General features: G+C 43.2%; 4 protein-coding genes and 1 long non-coding RNA gene across 6 annotated transcripts in view; 2 read left to right on the top strand and 3 right to left on the bottom strand.

The window, feature by feature from the left end:
- Positions 1 to 4,529, top strand: part of smarcad1a (SNF2 related chromatin remodeling ATPase with DExD box 1a) — a 20,116-nt gene extending 15,587 nt beyond the window's left edge. For both annotated transcript variants that reach the window (XM_035522112.2, XM_035522113.2), the window contains exons 10-23: positions 1 to 90; positions 441 to 540; positions 631 to 690; positions 852 to 927; positions 1,120 to 1,255; positions 1,346 to 1,477; positions 1,918 to 2,013; positions 2,210 to 2,327; positions 2,417 to 2,532; positions 2,644 to 2,832; positions 2,963 to 3,081; positions 3,164 to 3,346; positions 4,015 to 4,121; positions 4,204 to 4,529. The exon at positions 1 to 90 is cut by the window's left edge and continues 1 nt beyond it. In XM_035522112.2, the coding sequence (XP_035378005.1) occupies positions 1 to 90; positions 441 to 540; positions 631 to 690; positions 852 to 927; positions 1,120 to 1,255; positions 1,346 to 1,477; positions 1,918 to 2,013; positions 2,210 to 2,327; positions 2,417 to 2,532; positions 2,644 to 2,832; positions 2,963 to 3,081; positions 3,164 to 3,346; positions 4,015 to 4,121; positions 4,204 to 4,265 (1,584 nt within the window). In that variant the 3' untranslated portion in view covers positions 4,266 to 4,529. The remainder of the gene's footprint in view (positions 91 to 440; positions 541 to 630; positions 691 to 851; positions 928 to 1,119; positions 1,256 to 1,345; positions 1,478 to 1,917; positions 2,014 to 2,209; positions 2,328 to 2,416; positions 2,533 to 2,643; positions 2,833 to 2,962; positions 3,082 to 3,163; positions 3,347 to 4,014; positions 4,122 to 4,203) is intronic.
- Positions 4,530 to 9,100, bottom strand: prf1.5 (perforin 1.5). Its single transcript, XM_027031691.3, has 3 exons — positions 7,204 to 9,100; positions 6,194 to 6,734; positions 4,530 to 5,918 (listed from the first exon to the last, which is right to left on the bottom strand). The coding sequence occupies exons 2-3, from the start codon at positions 6,724 to 6,726 to the stop codon at positions 4,886 to 4,888; spliced, it is 1,566 nt and encodes a 521-aa protein (XP_026887492.2). The 5' UTR covers positions 6,727 to 6,734; positions 7,204 to 9,100; the 3' UTR covers positions 4,530 to 4,885.
- A 1,225-nt stretch (positions 9,101 to 10,325) lies between these two features.
- mpeg1.1 (macrophage expressed 1, tandem duplicate 1) lies at positions 10,326 to 14,370 on the bottom strand. Its single transcript, XM_027031693.3, has 2 exons — positions 13,882 to 14,370; positions 10,326 to 12,965 (listed from the first exon to the last, which is right to left on the bottom strand). The coding sequence occupies exons 1-2, from the start codon at positions 14,329 to 14,331 to the stop codon at positions 11,274 to 11,276; spliced, it is 2,142 nt and encodes a 713-aa protein (XP_026887494.2). The 5' UTR covers positions 14,332 to 14,370; the 3' UTR covers positions 10,326 to 11,273.
- A 915-nt stretch (positions 14,371 to 15,285) lies between these two features.
- LOC145653742 (uncharacterized) lies at positions 15,286 to 22,087 on the bottom strand. Its single transcript, XR_014119927.1, has 3 exons — positions 20,795 to 22,087; positions 20,477 to 20,557; positions 15,286 to 15,568 (listed from the first exon to the last, which is right to left on the bottom strand). It is a non-coding gene; the product is annotated as an uncharacterized LOC145653742 (long non-coding RNA).
- Positions 22,088 to 22,525: 438 nt separating this feature from the next.
- tspan36 (tetraspanin 36) lies at positions 22,526 to 26,376 on the top strand. The gene is made up of 7 exons (XM_027031689.3): positions 22,526 to 23,036; positions 24,324 to 24,515; positions 24,684 to 24,758; positions 24,910 to 24,999; positions 25,154 to 25,300; positions 25,414 to 25,497; positions 25,658 to 26,376. Exons 1-7 carry the CDS (start codon positions 22,977 to 22,979, stop codon positions 25,733 to 25,735), a joined length of 726 nt encoding a protein of 241 aa, XP_026887490.2. The 5' UTR covers positions 22,526 to 22,976; the 3' UTR covers positions 25,736 to 26,376.
- Positions 26,377 to 26,477: the final 101 nt, after the last annotated feature.

The following is a 26,477-nucleotide window of genomic DNA, read 5'->3' as shown; positions in this document are numbered from 1 at the left end:
CTGAGGTTACAGCCATACCAGTTGATAGGCTTGAAATGGCTTATTCTTCTGCACCAACATAAGCTCAGTGGAATCCTGGCTGATGAGATGGTGAGTCTTCTGTTTTTGTTTTTTTTGGGGGCGGTGTGGATGGGTGTGTGCACACTGGGTGGGCGGCGGGCCTTTGGGTACCTCCGAGTTCACTGTAAATTAACTGATGTAACCTGATTAATAATAATATTGTTTATATCAAATTCAAAGGCATGTTTTGGAACCTGTGTGCGCATAATAATTTACTGGGCTAAAGAAAAATGTTGCGTTGCTACACATCACCTTGCTACTGTTTGAAAATTAGTTACTGCATATATGAAAATGTAGTTTTTGATTTGCTAATGAGGAATTGCTTTGCATTAGTAGATTGTCTTTAGCTGTCCTTCAGGTAGTGCTTTTGTTCTATTTAGGGTTTGGGAAAGACGATTCAGGCCATTTCCTTCCTGGCTCATCTCTATGAGAAGGGGATCCGGGGCCCTCACCTCATCACCGTGCCCTCTTCTACAGTGGGTAAGGTCTGACCGAGCAAACGCCCACCACTCCGCTCCCTCACACGCTGCCCGCACCTTTCGAATGAAGCGCCTTCTTTCTGCTCCGCAGATAACTGGGTGAGGGAGCTCGGTGTGTGGTGTCCCAGTCTCAAGGTGATCATCTACTATGGTGAGTCAGTCACACTCGTTCTCAGTGCTGGTGCTGCTCTTTATAGTTCTCGGGCAACTGCACGCTGTTTCTGAAACGGTGTTCACTAGCTATTAAAGATCACATAATGGGCGGCACTTGTAAACAAAGTGGTGTTTTTCCAATGCGTTTTGCTCTTCCAGGTTCTGTTGAGGACCGTAAATATCTTCGCTATGACATTCTCAACAAACAAGTGGAGTTCGATGTCATAGTGTCTACGTAAGTTTAGCGAGTGTTACACGGTAGCCTTGCGGATTTAGATGAAATATTTAACTGATACTGCAATCAATGATTGTGGCATCATACAGCCATGGTTTTCAACAGTGTTTGGTGCCTTTCGTCTTGTGGAGATGTTGCCCATTTTATGTCATTGTAAACCTTTTAACAGTGGTTTGGTTTCTGTCTTCACAGATATAACTTAACAATTGGCAATGAAAATGACCGCAGCCTCTTTCGCAAGCTAAAGTTGAAATATGCCGTGTTTGACGAGGGTCACATGCTGAAGAACATGAACTCACTCCGCTACCGCCACCTCATGGCCATTAACGTTAGTGCAGTCCTTCATACGATAATGCAGTATCGAGGATAACTTCTGTTTTTGTTTTGTGATCCAGTGGTGTGTGTGCATTGTCTGTAGGCTGAGCACAGGCTGCTCCTGACTGGAACCCCTCTGCAGAACAACCTCTTGGAGCTCATCTCCCTGCTCAACTTCATCATGCCCTCCATGTTCTCCAGCAGCACCTCACAGATCTCGAAAATGTTCTCCACGGTATGGCTGATGAGAAGGTCAGGAGAAAGTGTGTGTGTGGGGGGGGGGGTCATGTTTTGTGGAATAGCTGCATTAAAACAGGTAAAGACAAAGGCACAGTATAAACAAGTTAAAGAAACAAACTGAGACGCTTCCTCATGGTGGTGATGATGCGAGCAGGTTTGGTGAAAATGTAAGAGGAACTGGGATCGAGTGTAAACAGTATGAGGCTCAGTGGTTAAGGAAATGTAAAAAGCGGTTCTTCAGAGATGAGAAAGTCACTGCTTAATGCTCCTTAATGTTTGTTCAGTTCACACTGGTGTTTGAGTGCACTATAATACAGTGTGCTATAGTGTCCCTGGATAATAAGAAATGGGTCATGTCAGTCCTGGTTTTGATACGCCATAGAAGTCATCTTGTCCTAATGGAGTGGGTTTTCTTTCCTCTGCCGTTTCGGTTAGAAACCATCTGGGGAGGATAGCAGTTTCCACAAGGACAGAATTGCACAAGCCCGGCTCATTATGAAGCCGTTCGTCCTCAGAAGAGTAAAGAGCGAGGTAATGGCCGCCTCAGAGCCGTCAGTGCTTCAAACGACCGAGGAAAGTGGCGTGAGCCTTCACGTTGGAACCTGATATAAAAAGCTCTCGGCCAAAGTTACCACATCGAAATGACTTTCTTCTCTGAGAATGCCTGGTGTAGAATGAGCTGGCTGTCTAGCTCAGGCTTGATGCAGTCTGCCTAATGTGCTTGTAGGTGCTAAAGCAGCTTCCCCCCAAGCTGGAGAAGACAGAGCTGTGTCCCATGAGTGCCGCACAGCAGCGACTCTATGAGGATCTCTTCCTGAGCCTCCGAGCCACTGCCGATGGAGAGAGTATGCATTCAGACTCCTCAATGTTCTCCCTGTCTCCTGTGCCCCTGCGGCCTGTCTCCTCAGTGTTCTCCATGTTGCGTGTTCTGCAGAGCGAGAGCTCAGGAATGTGATGATGCAGCTCAGGAAGATGGCCAATCACCCACTGCTGCACAGACAGTACTACACCGTGGAGAAGCTCGCCGCCATGAGCCGAGCCATGCTGAAGGTCGGCACCGTGGCATTGCCTGTACACATTTACTGTCCAAATAAACGTTCCTTTGTTTGAGTACCAAAAAAAAAAAAAAAAATGTAACTAACATTTAAATACTTTTATTAGGAACCGACCCATTTTGATGCAGATCCAGCACTGATCCAGGAAGACATGGAGGTGATGTCAGACTTTGAGCTGCATAACCTGTGTAAGGAGTACAGCTCCATCAACAGCTTCCAGCTAGAGAAAAAGCTCCTCCTGGATTCCGGAAAGTTCACCTTGCTATCAAAACTACTGGCCATGCTCAAAGACAAGGTACCAAGGAGCTTCTGAGACATTAGCTGAGGGTAGACATCTTTGGTCTTATCCACTGGTGTGTGTGTGTTTTTATTTGACCAGCAACCTTCTGGACTGTCCTCTGTGGTAATTACTCTCATGTGTTAAGGGTGACAGGGTGGTGCTCTTCAGCCAGTTCACCATGATGCTGGACATTGTGGAGGTTCTGCTGACTCACCTCGGACACCAGTATCTACGGCTGGACGGCTCCACACCTATGGCAGAAAGGTTGGTGCGCATGCCACGTGTCAGTTTGTTGGACTAACGACCATGAGGACATTGTCTTATTTGCTGCCGCTGTCTGCTCTAGAATTGGACTGATAGACAGATACAACACGGACCCCGAGATATTCGTCTTCCTTCTGTCGACTCGTGCTGGCGGCCAGGGGATCAACCTCGCTTCTGCCAACACGGTCATCCTGCACGATATCGACTGCAACCCCTTCAATGACAAACAAGCGGAAGACCGTTGTCATCGAATGGGGCAAACCAGGTTAGGAAAGTATTCAAGAAAATGAAGGAGCTGGTCTGCATTCATACAGGCTTCGGGGTTTTCTCTCCAGCTCATTAGTTTGACGTTTCTGTCTCTCACTCCATAAGCTCTTCAGTGTGTTTGGTAGGCATTTTTGAAACTGTGGCCTGAGTCGCACGTTAATCAGTCCTGTTATGTAAATTCGAGGGAACACTGTGGCTTTTTGGGGAGGAACTGAGCCCTTGTTTGTCCATTTCCCTCCAACTGTAAAAGGTCGAAAGCATTGTGAACTTGGTGTCTAGACAGTTTGTGACTGTTTTAAAGAACTGATTAATAGGACGATTCTTCCGTGATCTAGCATTTCTGAGAGAACTTTTTCCTATGAACTGTTAACTTGAATCATAATGAATCTGACTACATGGGAGCACTCGTTTTGTCAGGCTAAATGTTTTCATGTATACCTCTTAAAGAAAACCCTGCAGTTTCTTATCCGGGCCACACTTTCCTGCAAGTCATTTCTTTATCATCACGTATTGTGGGTCTAAAAGTTCAAACAAAGAGGGAAAGCGGATCTAATTTGAACAATCTGACCCTGCTTCCCGAACTGCCCCGTGCAAACATGCACGTAGTACTTTTCAGAATACTACCTAGACAGACGATGGATGGGTAATATTTGTGTCTGTTTGCAGGACTGTACAGGTTATCAAACTGATCAGCAAAGATTCCATTGAGGCCTGTATGCTTCGGGTAGGACAGGAAAAGCTCAAACTTGAACAAGACATGACTGCTGACGAAGGTGAGTACAGACCAAGGGTTGGTCGTTCCATTGTTTCAGCGCGCGTTTGCATCAGTTAAGAATGTCTCCGTTTTCCCTCCAGGGGAAGAGGGCTCCATGTCTGAGGATATGGCAGAGCTGCTAAAGGTATCGCTGGGTCTGTGACGTAGCATTCCCATGTTGTAACTGCCTCACTACTGCTTTCTCTCTAAGGACTAGTGCAGGTAGCTTGTCATGACCTATGCGCTGGTTAGTCTTTTTTTTTTTTTTTTTTTCAGTGGTGAGCTACATATTGAACAAAATGTCTTTTGCCTTGTTGGGTTTTTTTTGTTTTTGTTTGTTTTTAAGTGTACTGTTGATATTGTCTTGTATTACATAAATATGTCCCTTTCAAATAAAGACATTTTATAGCACGTTTTCCTTCCTTGAGAGGCAAGTGTAAGTTTAATTTAGTGTAGTTACTACTAGTGTAAAAGTTACAATAAAAGTAAGAAGTTACATTTAAAAAATTGTAGATTGGTAATAAAAGAAATATTGAGCTCCATGCCAGAAAACAAGTACAAATCAGTTGTGGGGTTTTTTTTTTCCGTAAGTATGGAGCCTTTGGCAATAATAAACAGACAGGAACTGATGCATTGCTTGTAGACACATTAATCATTAAAGGTTAATCACATAGATAACACATAAGAGAACTATATGAAAATACTTAACATCATATGAAAGTGCATGTTATAAGTCCAAGAGTACTTTCAGTTCCTTCTGGAAGGCACCGGGGCTCAAGTATATCAAAGCACCTCTGTTTTTGGAGAGTATCTCCCACACCTATGGCCAGTCAGGTATGCATCACACTGGGCACTGTAGGTGAAGTAAAAGACTCCTCTGTGTAGCTTGCAGCTATGTGAATGAGTGCCACGTTCAGGATAGACCACACACCTTCCTACCAGGTCGTTATACAGCACGTCTGTGTCCCACACCTCAAATGTTAGCCTGTGCCCAAACTCTATTGAGCCGAAATTGTAACTAGCGTTCCACTCCGGGTTGTTGTTGTCCATCACTACCGCAGTCTCCTCGTACATGCCGTTGTACCAAACCTTCACGTAGCCGTCGGTCTGGGTGAAGAAGTCTGCCCTCAGGCCCGCGGCCCGCCCCACCACAACTCTCAGGTTGCCACGGCCCGCGCGGAGAGGGCAGCAGTTGTGGTCCAGGTTTGGTGCTAGTGCGCATCTGTGTTTGCCTTCCTCATCTACCTCCAGCATGTTCTCTTCAACGTACTCGCTCACCGCCGTCCTCAGGCTGACGCTCAACTCCTGGTCCGGCACCAGATGATGGAGGGGGGAAATGCCGTACGAAATGATGTCTGGGTGCTCGTGCAAGCTGTTCATCCAGCTTGTGTATGCCTCAGCTGGGCTTTGAAGGAGAACGAGGTCCGGGAAGTACTTCTCACCGCCCAGCACCTCGATTCTGTGCGTCATGAAGTCCTGGTGGAAGCCCAAGCTCATGTTATTTTTGAGTATATCCGAGCATTTGTTAGAAAGCGATGCATTTGTGGGAAGGAATCCTAAGGCCATATTTAACTCAACGTTCAGACAGTTCTTTATGTTGGACTCGGAGAAGCCCTTCAGGGTGGCAAAGCACGTTCGAAAGGCTGTGACTCGTCTCACACGTCCTCCCAAGTGGACGTGGTGGATGTAGTGGGTGCCATAGGTCTCAATAGTGCGACGATACAGGGATTTTGTTTTCTCGTTGTAGTATCTCGGTAGTCGATGTACGTGTTTAGAGAACTCGGCGCTGAGCTCTGGTGTGTCTGTTACCCTGTAACTGGGGGGGAGGGAAAACTGTATTATTTAGCTGCCTCTGACTTCAGTATCTAAATATGTTCTGACTTTGCTTCTGTTCTCTGGGAGGGCGATGCGGTCATTGGAACATTTTTATTTTTGGAGTTTTTCTTTGGGAGCTGTTGCATATGCCTGCTCAGCATTAGGGGTAGGCATTTTGCTTTGCACTTTGCCTTCACATCAAATTGTGATGGACCTACGTGCTTAGCTAAGGGGTCAAAACCACACAAAAAAAACCACCCAGTCATATGCACTCACCTATAATATGTGCAGCTGATCTCTTGCAGAGCGAAGGTCGCCTTGTCCATCATGTGCTGAGATTTGGCGAACTTGGCCATATCTGAGCGGCTCCCTCCCACGAGCGCCTTGCCGAGGTCATCCAGGCTGAGGTCCGTCCCCCAGTTATTGTTGACGAGGGACGTGGAACTCTTGATGAGAGAGTCGATGGAATGGTGGAGAGCGCTAGACACCTGCTTGCTGCAGCGGCTGAAGGGACGCCAGTCCAACACGGCCGAGGGAAGCTTCTGCACCTGCGCCCCCTGGAAACGGTTCTCGCACACCGTGCACGTGCGGTTGTCATGCATGTAGGACTTGATGTTTATCAAATAGGCCCCCTTGCGGCGCATCTGCACCACGTCGAAGCCTTCCCCTGCCAGATTGTAGCCGGGCACGAAGGGGGCTTTCTCGCAATCCACCCGCGTCCCTGGGCGGCAGGCTGAGCTGTGCCACAGGGTCCCGATTAGGCTGATTGCAAGGAACAGAGGGATACAGGTGCATTTGTGATGGCCCATGGTCGCTTCTGAAGGGGGATAAAGCCAGGTTGAAGTAATAAGCATCTCGTGGCATGAAATAGAAAACAAGCATTATACTTAATTGCTATAATTGTCTTGCTGAAGACTGCTGATGTGAACGTGTGGACGAGAGCTGCAGCATATTGAAAATGAATTTTAAAATGATTTGAAGTTTGTGATATTCCAGCAGTCCAATAATTTTTTTTCTGTGTTGGTAATCTGTACAGCAGGTAATGACTGCTTTTATGATATCGACAGCAGAAGTGCCATTTTCTCACCACTGTGCTGTTATTGCAAATGCGTTGCAACCAGCAAGCATGGAAAATCATTTCCACATGTAAACGTGCATGCATACAAACAGAAGTAACTGAAATGATCACCTCAACACATCTTAAGCACAAGATCAATGTTTTGGGTTTTTTTTATCTTCTTTCATGCACACATTAAAGAAAAAAACCCTCATACTTCATCTCTTACCGAAAATAAAAGGCTGCCGGACCGATGCGTACACTTACAGCTTCCCTTGGATTTTGTCTGAGGAATGCTCTAGCTGAAAACATTTCCTGTGTGAAAGTCGGAAGCATTTGGAGCTGGGAGTGTCTTCCTTTCAGGCCGGCGCTGGAGACGGAGTTCATCCGTTGGCTGCTTTCCCTCTGCTGTTTTCTGTACTTCCCTGCTGCACAGCGGGGGAGGTGCTCGCAAGAATACAGCAGGGTGCACTCAGACCGAGGTAGGAGTATGAGGCATGTTGACTTGATCAGAACCTTTGTGGAGGCAACAGGCATTAAGATTGAGGTTTTCCTTTTTGAAAGGGAGAGGATGATTTCACAATTTGCCATCCAGGAAATATTTTTGTGTGTTCAAAAGCTGTACAAGTACTCTTAGATCAGGGCGAGCGTGGTGTTCCAATTGTAATATGTAAAATGTATTTTTGCTTGCAGAAAAATCTAGGTACTTTTCACATATGTTTTAAATAGAGGGTCTTGTATTGAGTTGTACCGGTACCTCACTACCATCAACAATTAATATTTAGATGGTGAAACCTGGGTGAAAATTTACTTTCAGTTCACACATACTGTAGATAAAGTTTACGAAGTTAGCGAGTCATAGTGCACTTGTCTCCATATTTTACACACTAGCTCTGCTACGGTTGTAGATCCTTCCCTAAAGAAGAACCACCAACCAAAAAACACATTCAGTAGTCACAACCATTACATTCCAGTGAGTAGACAAGGGTGTCACTAGCCCAAGTTCCACTAAAACGTTACTACAAGAGTCTACAAAATGCTTTGTGTTTAACCTGGGCTGTTGAGATAATTACACAACTCAAACATTAGCACCATGTAAAAAGTTGTGTTGTCTAGTATGCACTGATGATGCAAACATTAAATCACATGTAAATATGTCTCAAAAGGAAATATTTTACATGTGTTAAATTATAGGATTATTAAAATGAAATGTAAATTATTGCAGCAAGGTGTGGGCCTTTAAAACGCATGTACATAATTCTGCCTTTGTAACAGTGTAATAACAATGTAATAAAGTGTAATAGCCATGTAATATCAAACTAATAACTATATAATAACAGGTTATAAGAACATTGTAATAATGTAAAAAATAACCGGGTGTAATAATAATTATGAAGAAAGGTCATAACTATAGAGGCACATTGTTGTAACAATGTAATAATACAACTCTACTAAGTGTAATAATGAGGCATAAAATGCAGTGTAAATCATGTAATAATGATGTAATACGCAGTGTAATAATGAAATGATGTGTAATAATGCAGTGTAGTGTAATAATAGTGAAATGTAATATGGATGTGCAATAATGTAATAACAGTGTAATAATGATGCTGCTTGGTTGTATTGTTATGAGGCCTCTGTATAACTCCTTCTGTGAGGTGATGGTGGTTAAAATTAAGTAGGCAGCAAGACTGTCTGTTAGAGGATCCATGGTGAAAGAAAACCCAAAAGGCACAGAGATTGCAGCTGTTGCCTGGCAGTGCACAGACAGACCATCAGCCCATCAGATATTATTTTTACAGCATAACAGGGAATGTAATCAGGAGGTTCAGCAAGAAGGAATTCAGCACTGATGAATGCAAGAGTACTCATCTATGCAACAATAATTTAAACACATCTGCACGCATGAGGGCCCTGTACACGCCTGTTCACAACCGCTATAGAGTCAGTGCCAAATTAAGGCCGTTTGTGGCCATAGGCCATGAATTGGAACCCCCTCAAAATGTACATTTCATATGTGCAACATAAAACATTGACACAAATTGAATAGTACAGTATGAAGCAATAAATAGCCTACATTAGGTTGTGCTTGTTTCTCTTACTGCAGTTTTGGTTTTTTGGTCCCCATTTCCCAATTTAATATTTTGTTATTGAATTATGAATTCAATTAATTTTTTTTTCACAGCATGCCTTCCTAAATGCCAGACTATGCTGTACTCTGCACATATAATTTTAAATTTGTATGAGGTTTAAGGTGATGGTGAGTAAACATGTTAACTCTTGAGAATGATCTAAACTGTCTGTGCAGCTACAAGAATGAACTACAATGTACAATGTGAAAACAATATATGCTTATTTAGTTTTACTATCTATTTATTTAGGACTATGATTTAATCTTTTGTTTTACTAATAGTGAGGGTGAGTAGATGTATTGACTCTTGGTTGCGGAGATGAGAGAACTCGGGCAGTGCGTGGCAGGACCGGAAGAGGTAGGCGTTAGGGGATTTGTATCCTCATGCAAGGATAATGCGACATCATTGCTTGTGCGTAAATTAAGGGTGGCTCTGAAGGTGATATCAGCAACCAGTGGTTGTGGATAAGAAGAGCACAGACTAGTTGGGTTAATGTACCATAAAGGTGCAATGGCTGAGGTTGTCATGTCATTCAGCAAAACACAGACAAAGGGAGGTACCTACCTGATGACCCCTGAGAAGAGCTCGCAATGTTGTGGCTGCTAGAATGAAAAGAGTAGGCAGGGCCCTAGATGAAGCTCTAGTGGACTGGCATAGGATATTTTTTACATCTAATCCTGTGTATATGTACAAAAGTTATTGCACGCTTCTGTTATTTGTCTCTCATTAAGTCCACTGTCCAATGAATGTCCACTGAGCCAGCAGATAGAATAATAATTGTCCAATACATGCCAAAAATATAGGGAAAAAAAATGGCTCAGGTTCAGTTTTATAATTGGATATACCCACTCATCCCAGGACAAGTGTCACAAGGCAAAGGGATATGCAAAAAGGAAAGAAACAAACAAAACACTGAAGAAAGCCAGTATAACGTTAATGACCAACAACCACATGGCCATACAAGCATGACAGGCTTATAAAGGAACATCACACACAGGTGACACGCAAATGACACTCTACACACGAGGGCTACTGGTGGGGAGACGGCGTCCCTAAAAGCCTATGCCTTAAGGCAACTGAGGAAACTAAACAATGACTTGGAAACGGAATGTTTTTTATTTATTTATTTTTTTTAAAACCCAATAAAGTCCTAAAATGAAAACAGGAACTTTTTTTTTCTAAGTTCCATGAACATGCTGAATATAATTGTTTAAAAAAAAAAAAAAAAAAAAAAAAAAAAAAGTTCCCACCTGAAACTAACTATTTATATCATTAGATTGCATTCATATGATGAGATTTAGTTTTCATTTGCATTCATATATCCTGCGTTTCTTTTTGTTCAGGAAGATGACGCTAAAGAGAGTCACTGCCCTGGTTTAGCCGTGTTTTGTAGTGTGGAAGCTCCTGGTACTTTCCCTCTTCCTCATTCCACAACGTTGCATATGTTGCACTCTGTTTGGACTGAGTTTAGACTGAGTACTTGCTGTTTAGTTGGGAGGAGCCTAGAGATGGTCTAAGTGACCTGATTCAGGTTTCCATGGAAATATAATCACTGCACTCCTGACACCTAAAACAACCAACAACAATGACACTCGGTGTACGGCTGTGGAAAGGAGTATGAGCCAATGGCTCGGTTTTTCACAGCTCTGATTTTTTTTTTTTTCTCTAAAAAGTCATGTCCTGAAATGAAAACAGCCACATGCTGAATATAATTGTAAAAAAACAACAACAAACCAAACCAAACCAAAACGTAGCCGTTGTACAGCCCCTGCATTTCTGCTTGTTCAGAAAGATAACTTGCAAATGCCCCGGCAGGTGTTTTGAAGTTGGGAAGTTGCACTCCCATTGCCAAGTTTTCTGCTTATGTAAGACCGGTTGTTTAATAACTGTAATGATTCAGTTTATTTCAGTGATGATAATGGTTCAAACTGAATTACATTTCAGTAATGATCTTGTGGTCTTAAATTCATGTAATATATAAAAGAAAGTCTCGTATTAAGCATTATCTTGTTTACATGTTTATTATAGAAAAAAAGTTAACAAATCAATGACGAGATGTAGAAAAATAATCAGAGAAAGTATATGCTATGAATAATTTTTCACAGAGCTTAAAGATAAAAGGCAAACCTTGAGATGTATAGTGTCAGTGACGTTATACTAAGAGCACCTAAGCCGGGTTTTCAGTCTGGCTCTCTGTGGGCTGCTCTGCCTGACACTCCACACTGGTCTCACCTTCCCCTGTACTGTGAATCTCCTCGTAACCTATCCCTCCTCTGAGCAGAGAAATCCTCCTCCTCTTCCTCGCCACTACCACTGCTACTACCACCACAAGGGCAACCAAGGCTAGTGCACCAAAGGCCACGCCCACCGATTTCCCAATCGCATGAGAGGACTCCACGAACATTTGCGACATCTCAGCAATGTCCTCGGGTTTCGCCACCCTCCACATGTTTGTGCCTTTGACCCTCACCCAGGCCCGGTCGCCTTCGGTCATCACGGCTACGGTGTTTGTGGCTAGCATGCTGATCACCGGCGGTCTCGTGAAGGGCGGCAGCTGGATGGGCGGCAACTCCCCGCCGGTGAAAATACCCGACTGAACACAGTACAGTACCTGGCAACCATCGCTTATGGCAGCAAGATGCTGACTGAACTGTGGCGGGCAGCGAGACTGGCTCCCTGCGAGCAGGTTGGTAGACTGGCAGCTAAAGAAACCCCCAAAAGGGACAGAGAATCGCGTCGCCGCCTCATAATCATTGCTCAGGCAGATGGTCATGCCGCTGGACAAGAACATCTGGGCAAAGAAATGTGGGGGGCAAGATCTGGATTTGGTTAATGGGTTTTGTAAGGAAGGGCCAAAAAGTCCACCAAAGAGGTACCCAGAGAATTCTGGCACAGCCGCATTAGTGGAACACCAGTAAGTCTGGATTCTTGCACGTTGGACGTAGTACACGTTTCCACACACATTTTTACAACACTTGAAAAACACCCAACAAGAATGACATTGCTGGTGGCACTCATATTTATTATATGGCCTTTCCTGCACTTCTGTGCGCAGTAGAGTACCGGTGTATGGCTGTGGACAGGAGTATGCGCCACTGGCTGGGTTTTTTGCAGCTAGTTCTTGGCAAATTGAATTACCATCTTGAGTCAGGGGAGTGCACAGCTGGTAAACTCCACCAAAGCTGAGGTTGGTGCTGGGACCCTCACAGGAGTTATCATCCACATTAGCCTTGAAGTTGAAATTTTTGGAGTCTACTTTTATACACCCTGGGTGGGTATTAATTCTGTAGTAACGTTCTATAGCTTCACTCACCAAGTGAGCTAGTTTATTTACTGTTGGAACTGGGAGGTCTGGAAACATTGAAGGGTTGAGGAAGTAGTTCAGTGGTAGTCCGCTACGGTCGATAGCTACAAGATTGTTGTGTGTGCTCTCCTGCCATTTTTGTAGAGTGATTCCAGGATAAAACAGAGCCCCGCCCTGACTCAGCGTAATGGAGTATGTAATGCTATTCTGGTAGGTTTGACTTTCAGATGTTTGTTGAGTCTGCTTACTGCCAAAATCAAAGGAAACTTTGTTGAAAAAGTTGGCGCCAGCTGACGCTGAAACAGACGTTTGTTCGGACTGCGTGTTGGACACGTAAGACGATTTTAGATAGTCCTCTTCCACCAAAGTGGCACCAGCATCCACACTTGTGATGACATGGGTTCCGTAATCAAGCACCATCTTCTCTGACAGATACTGCGCATGGCGTGTCTGGTTGTTCTCAATAGCATCCGCGATTTCCTCTGCCTGACGGGCGAAACGGGAGTCCAGCGTGAAGTCAGGATAAGTCTTTACTGTGTACAGATGGTTACGCACCTGAAGAAAACAAAGAGAAGAGGCAACATGGTAGCTATAAATCTGCCATACTTATGCCAACCTAGAAGATATGTGGTGTTTTCATGAAATGGAGTTCCAAACCTTTTGCTAAAGCTCCTCCTTCTAAAGACATGCACTCTCAGTGCTTAGCCAACCCTTATATGTGCTGTGCGCACACACAAACTAATTACAAACTAATTAACAGGCAGGGAGAACCACCACCATTTAGGAGGTTCCTAAATGGTTCGTTTTATTTGTTGCTGATTACAGACCCCAGGAGAGTCATGAGCCTACTTTTCCTCCTCAGAGGAAATTAATGTAATTAATGAAATTAATTAAACTAATTAATGTAGTGATAGCTATCAGAATGCAACCACAGTTAATTGAAAGAGTTTTATTTATTCTTCCAGCAGCTTTAAATGTCACGTAGTTCCCCTCTTGTCCTGACAAATTTAGTCAAGTTCAGTACAGAATGTAAACCTTCTCTATCTAAAGTACATTTTCTCAATCACAAAACAGATTTGTTGTCTTCAGGTTCCCCAAAGCACAAGTATTTCAGTTGTTTTGTTTTCTGTTTTTTTATAGATTTTCTGGATTTTTAGATAAACAGTGCTTATGGATGTTTTCTCAAACAACATAAATCCTTTGCAAGGTCAGAGGTTTAATTCAAGGGATCTATAAATAATATAAATAAACCATGGATAGCTAAAAGCATTTATATAATTAACATTATATTGCCACAATCTCACAATGCATATTTAAAATAATGATTCTGCTATTTATTTTTTTTCTGAACTGTGCTGTCATTTTGTGCTGCTAATATAACCAAGTCCGTTATTCAAAGTAGTGGCTAGAAATATTATATATTTTAATAAATACAATTCCAGTACAGTGTGGCTTTAGCTTGTGTTCCTACCTGCACCCGAGCGGTGACAGAATTGCCTCTGACTTGGTGAATTTTCATGCGCTGGTTCTCAGAGGAGAACTTGCCATTGACTACAGAGAAGAAGGAGGCGTCAGCATTGATAGAACTCGACGTGGTGCTCTTCTGTTCCAGCCAGGAGCTGATGATCTCAGAGTTCATCTCCACCCCGCTCACCTTTTGTGGAATGACAAAGATTTCATCTGGGATGAAGTAGGTACCGTCTTCAGTGGTCTGACACTGGGAATAGCTCATGTTCATCACCCGACCCATATCCAGGTTCCGCAGGTTATCCCAGCCTCCACCAGGGAGAACCTCAAGTGCTACGGTGCTGGTGTTTTTGCGGCATTCTCGAAGTCCGTTGCTAGGATGGGTGAACAGGTGAAGATCACTGGCACTGAAGAATGCAAAGAGACCCAGCAGTGAGAAGCTTCTCGAGACCATGATTGTTAGGAAGTACAGCTCCGAGTTGAGAGGATATCAGAACTATAAACTATAACCTCACGTGACATGTCAGCTGTCAGTCTGGAAAGTTTCAACCTACTGTTTAGTTTCACATCATGCTTTCCACAAATATGGGCAAAAGACCTTGAACAACTTCCTTTACCACATAGCTGGTTCGAGTAGTTTGCATATCTCTTTTCTGAAAAGATCTGTGTGGGTGATTCAAGTCTCTACAAAGCTGTTTAAAATGTATCTTAAATGGTAATGATAAATCTCAATGGGATGGGATAAAGTCATATTAACTGGAATGCAACAATATTATTGTGGGTTTATTGTTTGTGCTGATATCATACATGCAATGCTGCGTGTTAAATTTAACTTGCTGAGATTTTTTTTTAGCTGTATGTGGGTGCTGTGATTATGTGTTGGTATAACTAGTTGAATTGATTGTTAAATTGTATATTGTGTGCATGCTGCATTTTGTGATTGTGTGTTTTGGTGGTAACTCCGTGGAAGAAGGAACTGGATATTTGCTCTATGCTCTAAAGCCTTATCATGACCTAAAATCTCTTATCATGATGTCCAAGTTAACTAGAATACCTACATTTCAGGTATGTACAAAATTACAAAATTAAAAACCTGAAGAAGGTATGTATATATTGAAAACACTTAAACTTTTAACTTTTTGCTCTTAACATCAGTTTGGGTTATCCCATCCCAAGTAAATTATGATGCGATCACAAATTCTCATTCAGGGTGGTCAGGGACTACAAAACACAAAACATCTGTAGGGTGCACCCTGCCGTGTTCCTAACATAATTGGAGGACTGCCTTTCAACCGTCATGGGCTTACTGAAAAACAGTCAAAGATATAAACACTCAAAACAGTCTATATAATCTATATTGACATTTTATTGCAGTAAAAAGAACATACAAATATATGAACAGGGGATTGTAAGACATTTTTTTCTGACAACTAGTGCAGCAACAGACCTACTTGGTGACGTCACGGTGCACGCACACTGGACTACACCGACTTCGTCCAGGAGCTCAAAGTCGTGTTCCAGGATCCAGGTCAAGGTACGGTCTGTCGTAAAGCTATACCGGAGGCAGAGTTCCCACTCATGGAGTATGCCGAGGAGTTCCAGACTCTGTCAGTCTCCACGCACTGGCATGAATCAGTCCCTGTAGCCACGTCCCAACAGGGATTTCAAATGGAGCGTCAGGCAGAGACTGCCTGCAAACAGGAGTTCAAAGTTCAAAGTTCAAAGAGGCTTTATTGTCATTTCAGCTATATACAAGTACACAGCAAAAACGAGAGTGTTCCTCCAGGACCATGGTGCGACACGAAACAACACTGCAACAGACAACACGCTACACAAGTGCAAACAATCCAATACAGTGCAAAAATGTCAAACAATAAATAAATAATAATGAATACAGGACCAATACAAAAATACAAAATTAATAGATAGTGCAATTACTTAGTCCAGTACGCAGTACTGGGAATATGTAAAGTGAGTTGTGCATAGGAGTCAGTGATATGCTACCCTGAACATAGCAGTCACCGGTAGCAGCCAGAACAGTTCAGAGTACAGTGCTGGTTTAGTACAGTACTCTGGCAGCAAGTATGATAATGTGCAAGACTGCAACAGGAGTGCATAGTTTTTGTGTGAAGTTTGACTTCAGCACTAGTCCGATGCAAAACAATGTGTGTGTGTGTATGGATATGTATGTATGTGTGTGTGACTGTGTATAAGCATGTTTGTATGTGTGTGTGTCCATTTTTGTTTGTGTCCATAAAAGTGTCCATTTTTGGAATCTGAATTGGGATTGAAGTTAACCAGAGTTCAGGAGTCTAATGGCCTCTGCGAGGCTGTTGCACAGTTTGGAGGCGAGGGACCGGATGCTGCGGTACCTTCTTCCAGATGGCAAATCCTCCCAATCCGGACTGACTGAGGTCGGGCGGCCTTCCTGAATGACATCATCATGTATGACCACCTCCTGGATGAAAAGCAACACTCCTCGTGACAGAGGGCCCCTCCCACATCCCCAGTGCGAGAGGCAGCAGTCTCCAAGGAGCCCATGCAGCTGGGTGAAGATGGAAGGCTGGCAAGAAAGATGAGGTGAGTTCAATTCCAGCTTCGGCGATGTTTGGCGTGCCTGTGATGGTTTCACACAAGGATCACATCTCTTCGGTTTCAGCCCTGGTTGGGTTGACTCTGGCACAGCAGGCGACCTGATAGACAGGAGCCTCGCCAGGAACCTGGGTATTCACTGCATTGTCTCCACTGCGTGTTAATGCGATGGATGGATGTCCTGCGGACACCAGACATGGTACTCCTCATGTCTGGTTGCTAACCGACACCACGCATACACAGAAAATACATTTCTTTTTATTTACTCCATTCGCCACCCATCTCAGCCTCCCTGGTTAGAAAAACACAACCCATACATTTGCTGGTCCCATAGTCGCATCATGCTACCTCCAGAAAAAGGCTGTGCCTCTCCGAGGTGGACAGGAGCACACAAAAACATCCCCATCCCTGCTCACTACCAAGACCTGGCCGATGTGCCCTGGCAGCGTGCGTGTCCAGCTCCCCGCTCACCTTTCTTGTAAAGAAGAATGGCAGACTGAGGCCATATGTGAAGTAGCCACCCACTACTACCTCTGCGCTCCAGTAGATGAGCAGCTGAGGGGAGGGGGGGGGGGGCATGGAACTTCACCAAACTGATTTTATAAAACAACTGTGCAGTGCCTTTAAGGAAGGTGATGAATGGAAGACTGCCTTTGGCACAGCTTCAGGGTATCTGGGTATTTGGCTCTTCTTTACAGCCTAGCCACTGCACATTCTTTATTCCAGCCCTACATCGGTGAGGTCCTAAGGGCATTCCTGTGTAGATCTGTTGTTGATTACATGGACAGCATCCTGATCTATTCACTATCCAACATGTGCATGATGTACATCTGGTACTCAGCACTCTCCTGCACAAAAAGCTATAGTGCAAGCTGTAGAAGTGCAAGTTTCACTTCTGCAAGATTAACTTCCTGGGCTGTATACAAATGCAGCCTATTAAGGTGGAAGTGGTTACAGGAAACCATAACCCATAATGTCACGTGCTACAGAGCTTTCTGTCAATTGACAGTTTCTATCAGCAGGTAAGCCAGTCATTCAGCATTCTGTCTAAGCCCCTGCCAAACGTGCTGCACAGACAAGCGCCCTGACTGAGGGGGACCTCGACAGCAACAGCGGCTTTCTTGGTCCTCAAGGCAGCCTTTGCCAGTGCTCAAGTACTGCAGCAGCCTGACCCCACTGAGCCCTTGGTCATGGAGGTCAATGCATCTGTTGTGGGGGTGGGGGCCTTACTGTCCCAGGCACTGCCTCGAGGGAGCATGGCACCCCTTCATGGTGATCATGGACCATAATAGCCTGGAGTACCTCCAAACCACCAACAGGCTAAACTCCAGGCAGGACGATTGTTTCGTATTATTACCCAGTTTGTTTTTCAGGTCACCTACAGACAGCATGAAGACTCGTCTCACCAGCCATGAGGAAGTCTTCTACTCTTCCTGTTTCGTAGGGGTTGTCAGCTGGGACCTTGTCCGTGACATTGCCGGAGTGACTGCCCACCAGATTGGCTCTATGCCGTCTAGGATGCTGCACGGCACTCCAGCACTTATCACCTGGGCACACACCTCGCTAGGTACAGGACACCCTGGATCTACATGGACCTCCCAGCTACTGGTGGTGCTTTACTGATGGCCAGCAATGCATAAAGATGTGGTGAGACATGTCTTATTATGTGCCGAGTGTGTGCAGCAAGACACTGCGTGCACCACAAACCGGTAAGCTGAGCCTCCTCCTCACTCCACATCGCCCCAGGTCTCATCTGGCTGTTGAATTTGCCACAGACTTCCCGGCCTCCGAGGGAAACCTTTTCATCATCTTTGTCATATTCGACTGCTTTTCGAAGATTGTGCGGTTCATTCCCCTTCTGTAACAGCTTCTGTGACTTCTTCCTATAGTTTGGGCTGCCAGAAGACATCATTTCGAATTGGAGGTTCAGTTCACCTCCAGTGTGGCAGGAGTTCCTCAGAAAAATCATTGTAAGCTGCATGTCAGGCTACCATCCACAAGCCAACGGGCAGGTCGAGAGGGAACCAGGAACTGGGTACATTTCTACACCTCCAGTGCCAGGAGCACCCGGAGACCTGAAGCGCCTATCTTCCCTGGGCAGAGTACGCCCAAAACTTGCCCCTTCATGCTGGTATGGGGCTCACCCCCTTCAAGTGTATACTGGGATACCAGCCCCTCTGTGGAACCCCCCAACTTTGGACCAGCCCACTGTCCAGACATGATGTCAGCAGAGGGAGCAGTTTTGGGAAGAAACCCACCGGTGCCCAAGGACCATCACTGCCACCTAGAAGCATAAATTGGATCGGTGACGAGGAGAAGCCCCCACGACAATCCCAGAGACTGTGTGTGGGTGGTGACATGACGGAAAGCTAGCACCAGATTATGCAAATGCTGTACACCATCATTTGCTGCATTGATGATGTCACCTACAGGGTCGACTTGGCAATAAGCCAAAACTGATTTATACATGCTAATAAACCACAACACCCATTTCACAACCTCAATATTATCTTTATCTGTCACATAAACCACACGAACGTACACTGGGTTAAAAAGCTCCTCTTCGTACAAAATTACAGCCCCACTACTTGCACTTAAAAGCAGCATTATAACTTACTGTACAATTACTTACAATTTGGTACTAAAAAAAAAAAACCCCAAAAGTGTCACATTAAAATCGAACAGTGGCCTACTTGCACTTGAGAGCAGCGTTGTTATGTTAGTATGGTACTAAAAACAACCCAAATATTAAAATTCTCTGGTAAGGGCAGGAAAGTGTGACTGCAATTCTGAAATCAATCACTAGAGGCGTACTTATAAGGAGCTAATAGTTCGGGTCAGAAAGTGCGGTACTGCGGATCTGCAGACAGACCCTTCTCGCAGTAACACGCAGTGCAACAACTAAAATTCATACACACTGCGTAAACAGATCAAATGTAGTCTATTTAAACCTCTTGGGTTTTTTTTCCCCAGTTACACCCTGGTGGAACATTCAAATATACAAATTATTTTAACTGTCTGATATTTATCCATTGACATCGCTGTCAAAAAAAAAGGATGTAGTTTAACGCTTCTTTCAGATGACCTAACTTGCTGAAGTTGCTATCAGAATGTTTAAAACAGCTCTGAAAAACCAACGCAAGTGGGTGAAGCCAGAGTTCACACAGATAACTGTTATCCTTCTTCGTGCTACGGATTAAATGGAGTATTTTGTTTTGTGAGCCCGGCGCGCTACAAGGAAGTCCAGCGATGGAAAATTTGTTTCGTGCCACCCCAATGTCTAATGGCCCACGGCATGCCACAACCTGACCTCAAGTTTTACGGAGGATTGTCGAATTCAAGTGAAAAAAAATTATTTTTGTACATGCCATTAATTCAAAGATTTGGTGTTTAGCTCGAAAATGCATAAATTGTGTGTTCCCGGACGACTTTACCGCGAGATATGACTATAAACAAGAGTCTTTAACTCAGTTTAATTCATTTTTCAGTCCAAGAAAAAAACACGTGTGTCGTTTGGTGATATAGGGCTTTTTATTTTCAGTATTAAGAAGTCCTGATAATCCACAAAAAGAAAAACGTTTGACGGATAAATAACTTTACTTTTGCCCATTTCATCGTTCATGGAAACGGGAAACTGGCAACATAGCATTTTATGGAAATTAAATTCCATAAAAAAAGTGTTGCCTTAAGCACATATTCGCTGAATGAAATTAGTTTTAGAATTGGAATGTCTTAAAGTCTAAAATATTTTAGATAGACCTATACCTAATCGCTTCTTAGAAATATTGTGCTAGTTATTATTAAATAAATCGGGTATACAAATAAAGTAGACCAAGTAAAATAATAATAATAGTGAATAAAGTAGCATAACCCAGTCGGTGGGTATCGCAATTCTAAAAAGATTTTTAAATTGTATCATGTCTTTTGTTCTCCAATATTTTGTTCTTCAGTATTAACTTTAATATGTAACTCAGCAGTGTAAAGAGGTTTCCCTCACACAGGCTTACCTTGGATTCCAGGCTGTGAGATCACCCAGAATGACTTTGCTTCTTTAGCTGGTTGAGGGCATTTTTGTTTTCTGATTCGTTCTTTTTATTAAAAAGAAAAAAAAAAAAAAAACGCCCTCTAAATGAACGAACTGCATGTTTAAGATTACTATTGTATATTCCCTATGTTTTCTCTACAAAAGGCAGGATTTTCACTGATTTTCACACCAACAGAAAACCTTACAAAGATAATCCTTTTAAAGAAATTGACATTTATAACCAAGTCAAGGTGCCGAATACAATACCCGAAAAATAAATGTGAAAGTCGGTCATGCTTACCTGTGACACCACCGGTTTTTCTTGCAATATCACTGCGAATTGCAATCATTTCTGCTTCATACACAGGGAAAATCATTCCATCCCTCCTACGGAATGTCTACTAGCTCATTTAGAAAATTGTTATGAATAAATCACGTGTTAGTAAAACATGAAGAAAGCCTGGAGAAAATATCTGCTACACACTTTGTAAATAAATGCACCACATCTTGCGCTGTTCTGCTGAGTATGATCTGCAACCATAACGCTATTAACAGTGTGAAATATTACAAAACATCACTTACCTTTTTTTTCAGCGTTTCTGGCTACTTTCCCTGATGGCAGTAATTTAGTAGGCATCCGCTAAAACTGTTTTACTGAGAAGAAACTGTAACGAGAAGCTGGAGAATGTCCATTGAACCCTACCTCACTTTCCAGTTGTGTGCCTGGTGTCACACCCATCACGTTCATTGTATATATCTTATATAGAAGCATCTTGCGCCGCAATATTGCTTTTCCCTTCCAGATCATAATCCAATTGTTTAGAAACAAAGTTTGTCACTGCGGAACAAGACATGCACTTCTGTCACAGAGTGAAATAAACTCCTTGGAGGAATTACACACAGTGCTCCACTCAGTTGGTTGGCAAAACAGGAGCACTTGTATCAGACTTGGAATGGTTAGTTGGACCTGGGATTGTTTGGACTTCTGGGGCTTCCAGATGTTTTGTTCTGGATTCCTGAATGTAGGTGGCAGTGGACGGAGAAAGTTGGAGTGAAGATGAGGGTTTTTTTTTGGGGGGGGGGGGCGAGAGACTCTGGCAGGGGAACGTGTTGGAGGAGTGTTTGGAGAATGGTAGGGTGTAAACAGATGTCCTCCATTTTTGCAAGGAGATGGTGTTCTGGTTCACTATATGTCTTTAAATTACCTATATTCCTGTCTTCTTTCCAGTTTCCTTTTTCAAACATTTTCTTGAGCTCTTGTAATGTTTCTTCTAATGGTGTGTGTGAAGTTAGGCCAAGAATACTCAGCAGACTGTTGATCCTCATGTTCCCGATGTTCATTTGAGCATTTTCCTCATTCTCCTGATAATCCTACCGATACATCGCTCCGGTGGTTTCGCCGCCTTGCCAGTCTTTCAGGGAGTCTGTGGAAGTGGAGCGGTCACACAGGCCCATTGCACTGTCTGCAAATGTATTACTTGATGTTTAAATGCAGTTTAAATTTTGTCTTTTTTTAGAAATCATTAAACAAAACAATTGTTCATAAATATATGGAGTTGAATAATATTCAAATAAACTCATTATTACATATACTCATCCGTCCCGTGTGTGAAATTGCAAGACAACATGGACTAATGCAAAAATAAGTAAAAAAAAAAAAAAAAAAAAAAATAGATCAATGAAGTTGCAAATAAATATGGAAACTACACTATGGACAGAACAGCAAACGGAAATAAAAGCTACATAATATGTCTTGCACACGTGAAAAAAAGGTGTAGGTAAAGAGTAAAAATTATTAAGCAGACTAGCAAACACGATACCAAAATGGACGTGCTACGTTCATTAGGTTTACAACCCCAAAACATCTAGTGAGATATCTAAGGGGCGTGGCCACAGATAAGGAGGAAGTCACAGTGGACCTCCCACTGCACGTGGTCAGTGGGAAGGGGAAAATGGTTCAATTTAACGAATTATTCTTTACCAACGGTTAGCGAAAAAGGGTAGGCTAAATGTATTCACATGTCCAGGGTGCCTCTTTTCCTAACAAAATACGACTGATTTAAAGTTATTTGTGAGAATAACCTATAATATTATTCATCCAACCTCCACATCCTACTTGTTTCTCAAAGAACAAACAACAAAAAACATCTCAGCACCTGCAGACCGATTGTGATAGTTATTCATTTACTTGATAGTGTTCAATGTGTGGTATTAGTTCGTAAAATATAAGTCAATCAATCGAAAGAAGCGACGTTAGCGCTGAGATGGTTACTGGGTGCAGGTTTACGCAAACTGAGGAACTCTTTGATGGTTGTTGGCGAAAATGCTGAATATAAATGAGGTGAAATCACAGGACTTGCGCGGTGTGCGTTACTCATTCCTGACACCAGCCCAGTCACACGGTGAGATGCGTTTCTGAGAGCAAACAAAACATTCTTTTGGAGCAGTTCAAACACACGCTGATTCAAGGCTAATTTACAGGCATGGACTGCAGGATTTTAACATCCAAGACCGTTCTTTTACTTCTCAGTTGCATATTTTGGGTGAGTTTTCTTCTTTCAAAAGCGAATCTTATGTTAGCTTTGTACCAAAACTAAAACTGTGGGTGGAAGATAGAAGTGTAAAAAGACACGAGAGAACGACTAACACGTTTATCTCCTTGACCATTGCGCTGGATTGGTTTTATCACCTGCTGGTCCTGGGGAAATAAACAGACCGTAAAAACATTTTTGATCAGATATGCTGATATTAGGAAGTCGCCCACATACGAGACCGTCTTTCTGTTCTTTTTTTTTTAATCTGTTTTTATCTTTTGTTCTGTTCTTGGCAAGAAAAGGCATGGCTTGTTAAGAGGAACTGTGCGTATACCCGAGGAAATGGCATAAAAATACAGCCATCACCGTTTTTAATCTACCGATTTATGGGATATTCATATATTAGAAGTCCATTTAAATTAAAACCAGTTCAAAGACCTTTTGTTTGGCAGTATGTTTTAGATGACGGTGGCTGATCCTAAAGTTGATTATCTAGGGAGAACGGGTGGGGTTTTGTATTTGAGACGTAAGAAAACGATTTGAAGCTCTGGGTGTCTTTCTCTTTACCTCGGTACGAAACTGTCCCATTTCAAATAACGGTAGGCCTATGCCTAAGACGAGGAAAGAACGGCAAGAAACTCAGAAATAGGAATGCAAATAAAATGGTTCTCTTTTTCGGTTGCATCATTCACTGAGCTTACATGTTTTTTTCTGGGATCACAGGGCTAAAAGCGGAACTTTCTAGCCAAATGCATAGTTTTGTCTATGGTGTTGTGTTGTAGTCAGAAACTAGTAGACTACAGTATGTTTTATATAGTACTCCCTTTAAAAACAGGCGCTGCGCTAGATTGGAAAACAGTTCAACATACAAATGGCCTTTTAAGAGAGAGTCATATTTTAAAGTATTAGAATTACTCCGTTTACAAAATCCTGTGGTGCCGTGGTTTCTGCGGTCTTGAGCTCATGTGTGAGGCACAAGATCAGAGCTCCAGGGTAGATTCAAGGAATTAAAGGGGATTACTTATCCCGTGACTCATGATTGTGATTTATTGGTACAGTCATGTGTTGCTGTGCTTTGGATGAACCCCTAGAGCTCATGCAAATAATTCAAGAAAAACCTGTTCCGCTCCTCCAATGAGATGAGGTATATATTATGTATAAACCTATTTTTCATGGTGTAAACTGGGAATGGGAGCACGCGCACCTATTTATGGTTGGAGTCATAAATTAATTCAATGGAATTTCAGTTTCTCTTCCCTTTTAAACTAGTGCTCTGTTACGCAACTCTTCTTTCAGGCTGCGGGAGCTGCTCTTAGCTATGTCGGTGCTTACGTGATAAATAGCTACAAGCACTTTGACAACTTTTTGACGGACAAATACATTCTCATCCCTGCGGCCATCATCATCGTCATTGCCGTGGTCTTGTTCATCATCGGGCTCATCGGCTGCTGTGCGACCCTGAGGGAGTCCACGGTTGGCTTGAGCTGTGTAAGTATGGGACTTTCCAGCAAGGTGTAGCGATTTGCCATTTTGAGTAAGGAGGTTGAAAAGAAATGTGCTATTCTAGTTTGTTCTAGTTTTGGTTCTGTCTAGTGTAGCTGCAGAAGTAAACGGCCGTGTCATTCCAAGTTTATGCGCATCTACTTTCGTACGCAGTTCCTGTTGATCATCGTGCTGCTCTTCGCTGCAGAAGTGACTGCCTTTGTGTTCGGCTTCGCCTACAGGGGCAGGGTGAGTTCTTCTCCACTGTGGTGTTTTTGAGAGTCCTTTAAGAATTCCTCATCTGCTGCTCATGCTCTAATATCTTCTGGTGTGGTGATTTATTTTTTTAATTAATTTATTTTCTTTTTTATGCCTGTGCGCATTGGGTCGACAAATAAAGGGCAACTTGGAGAAGTCAATGAGCGATGTCTTCCAGAAGTACGACGGTCAGAACTCTGAGACCCGAGCAGTGAATTATTTGCAGAGTCAAGTAAAGTATTATTATAATTCAGTATTCTTCTTTATTCAAGAAATTGGTAGCGGACGTACGATCGGCTGAGAACCTCCTCTGTCTTCAGTGGGCTGTGTGCAAGTGTTCCTTCTCGGTGATGTCCATCATCACTGTGTCTCCTGTTACCTTGCAGCTGAAATGTTGCGGCGTGCAGAACTACACTGACTGGACCAGTACTCCTTGGTACAAATCCCATAACAGCTCTGTGCCCCAGTCCTGCTGCAAAGAAAACCACACGTGCACCGGAAAGATTGACCAGCCAGAACTGCTGAATGCACAGGCAGGCCGAACTCCACCGCCACACGTGGCTTGCACGTCAGCCGAGTACGAGGGGTCACGGGCTTGCCGTGTTTGAGAACGCTCACACGTCTGCGTGTCTCGTTGTTTTTATAGGGATGTGAAGCTAAGCTGGAGCAGCTGCTCCAGGACGTGCTGAGCTATGCCATGCTGGTGATCTTGGGATTCGCCATCATAAAGGTATGCCGTATGTGCTTGAGCTTTGTTTAAACTAACAACTCTTTTTGGTTCAATGCTCATTTTGCAGCCTTATAATGACTGCAGTTCCCTTGGTGCTATCAAGCTGTTGGCCATTTCCTGTTTGTTGTACCGTTGGACTGACTGCTTGTTTCCTCCTCAGTTGTTTGGCATGCTCAGCATTTGTGTGATCACCTGCAGAAGCAGCAAAGGCAGTTACCAGCCCGTTTACTCTGCCTGACCGGGGCAGGGAGGAGGCCGTGCGGGGCTGCCTGAACTTCCTGTCTGACAGGACCAAAGTGTGCAGCCTCAGTAGTGTCGCACACCTTTTTCATTTTGGTTTTAATGCAGTTTTTGTGAGGAAATGCATGAAGTAAGTAGCTAAATGTTTGATGGTAAACGTAATACTAGCCAGTTTTTTGAATATCCCTGACAACACTGTGAAAGGAAAATGCATCTTACATTGATGTTATAGCTGAATTATACTTTATTGGCTTTTCATTCAACATGCACATCCGCTTTCCGTAGTATGTGTAATCTTCTAAAGGTGTAGATAACGGGCAAGGAAGGGTTCACCCATTTCCTAAAGTGACATTTTGAAGATGACTTTCTGAGAAATGAGAGGGCGTGACGTATTTGAATTCTGTGCAGGGGCAGGTTTTTGTTTATTTGGGGGGTTTTTTAAGTTCATAAGTGTTTTTGGTGTGAATGTCCATATCTGTGCTGTATTTATTGTTGTCCTTTCATATCTAGTTCTCAAAATTACTATGATTAACTGGTACAAGATATTTCATTCTTGCTGCAAAACTCTTATAGGTGAAAATGTGTTAAGTTTGAGTTTGTGTTGCATTGACAATTAAACTCTAAAAAACGTTAAACTAATTACAGCTGTTAGGGAATTCCAAAACAGATAGTGTATCAGCCCTACTTCTATAACTGCATACAGAGATGGATGGTTCAGTGTCACTGGTGTAGAAATGTGT

Source organism: Electrophorus electricus, chromosome 25, assembly GCF_041902795.1.
Source record: "Electrophorus electricus isolate QZ-2024a chromosome 25, ASM4190279v1, whole genome shotgun sequence".
NCBI lineage: Eukaryota > Metazoa > Chordata > Actinopteri > Gymnotiformes > Gymnotidae > Electrophorus > Electrophorus electricus.
This window is presented reverse-complemented; position numbering and strand designations above follow the sequence as displayed.

Bases quoted from the DNA above. Each gene is read 5' to 3' on its own strand.
- tspan36 (XM_027031689.3), top strand. From the start codon at position 22,977: ATGGACTGCAGGATTTTAACATCCAAGACCGTTCTTTTACTTCTCAGT. The intron at 23,037-24,323 runs GTGAGTTTTCTT...CTCTTCTTTCAG, and splicing joins TTCTCAGTTGCATATTTTGG to GCTGCGGGAGCTGCTCTTAG. The intron at 24,759-24,909 runs GTGAGTTCTTCT...CGACAAATAAAG, and splicing joins GCTTCGCCTACAGGGGCAGG to GGCAACTTGGAGAAGTCAAT.
- mpeg1.1 (XM_027031693.3), bottom strand. From the start codon at position 14,331: ATGGTCTCGAGAAGCTTCTCACTGCTGGGTCTCTTTGCATTCTTCAGT. The intron at 12,966-13,881 runs GTAGGAACACAA...TGTTTTCTTCAG, and splicing joins CTGTCACCGCTCGGGTGCAG to GTGCGTAACCATCTGTACAC.
- prf1.5 (XM_027031691.3), bottom strand. From the start codon at position 6,726: ATGGGCCATCACAAATGCACCTGTATCCCTCTGTTCCTTGCAATCAGC. The intron at 5,919-6,193 runs GTGAGTGCATAT...CCTCCCCCCCAG, and splicing joins ATCAGCTGCACATATTATAG to TTACAGGGTAACAGACACAC.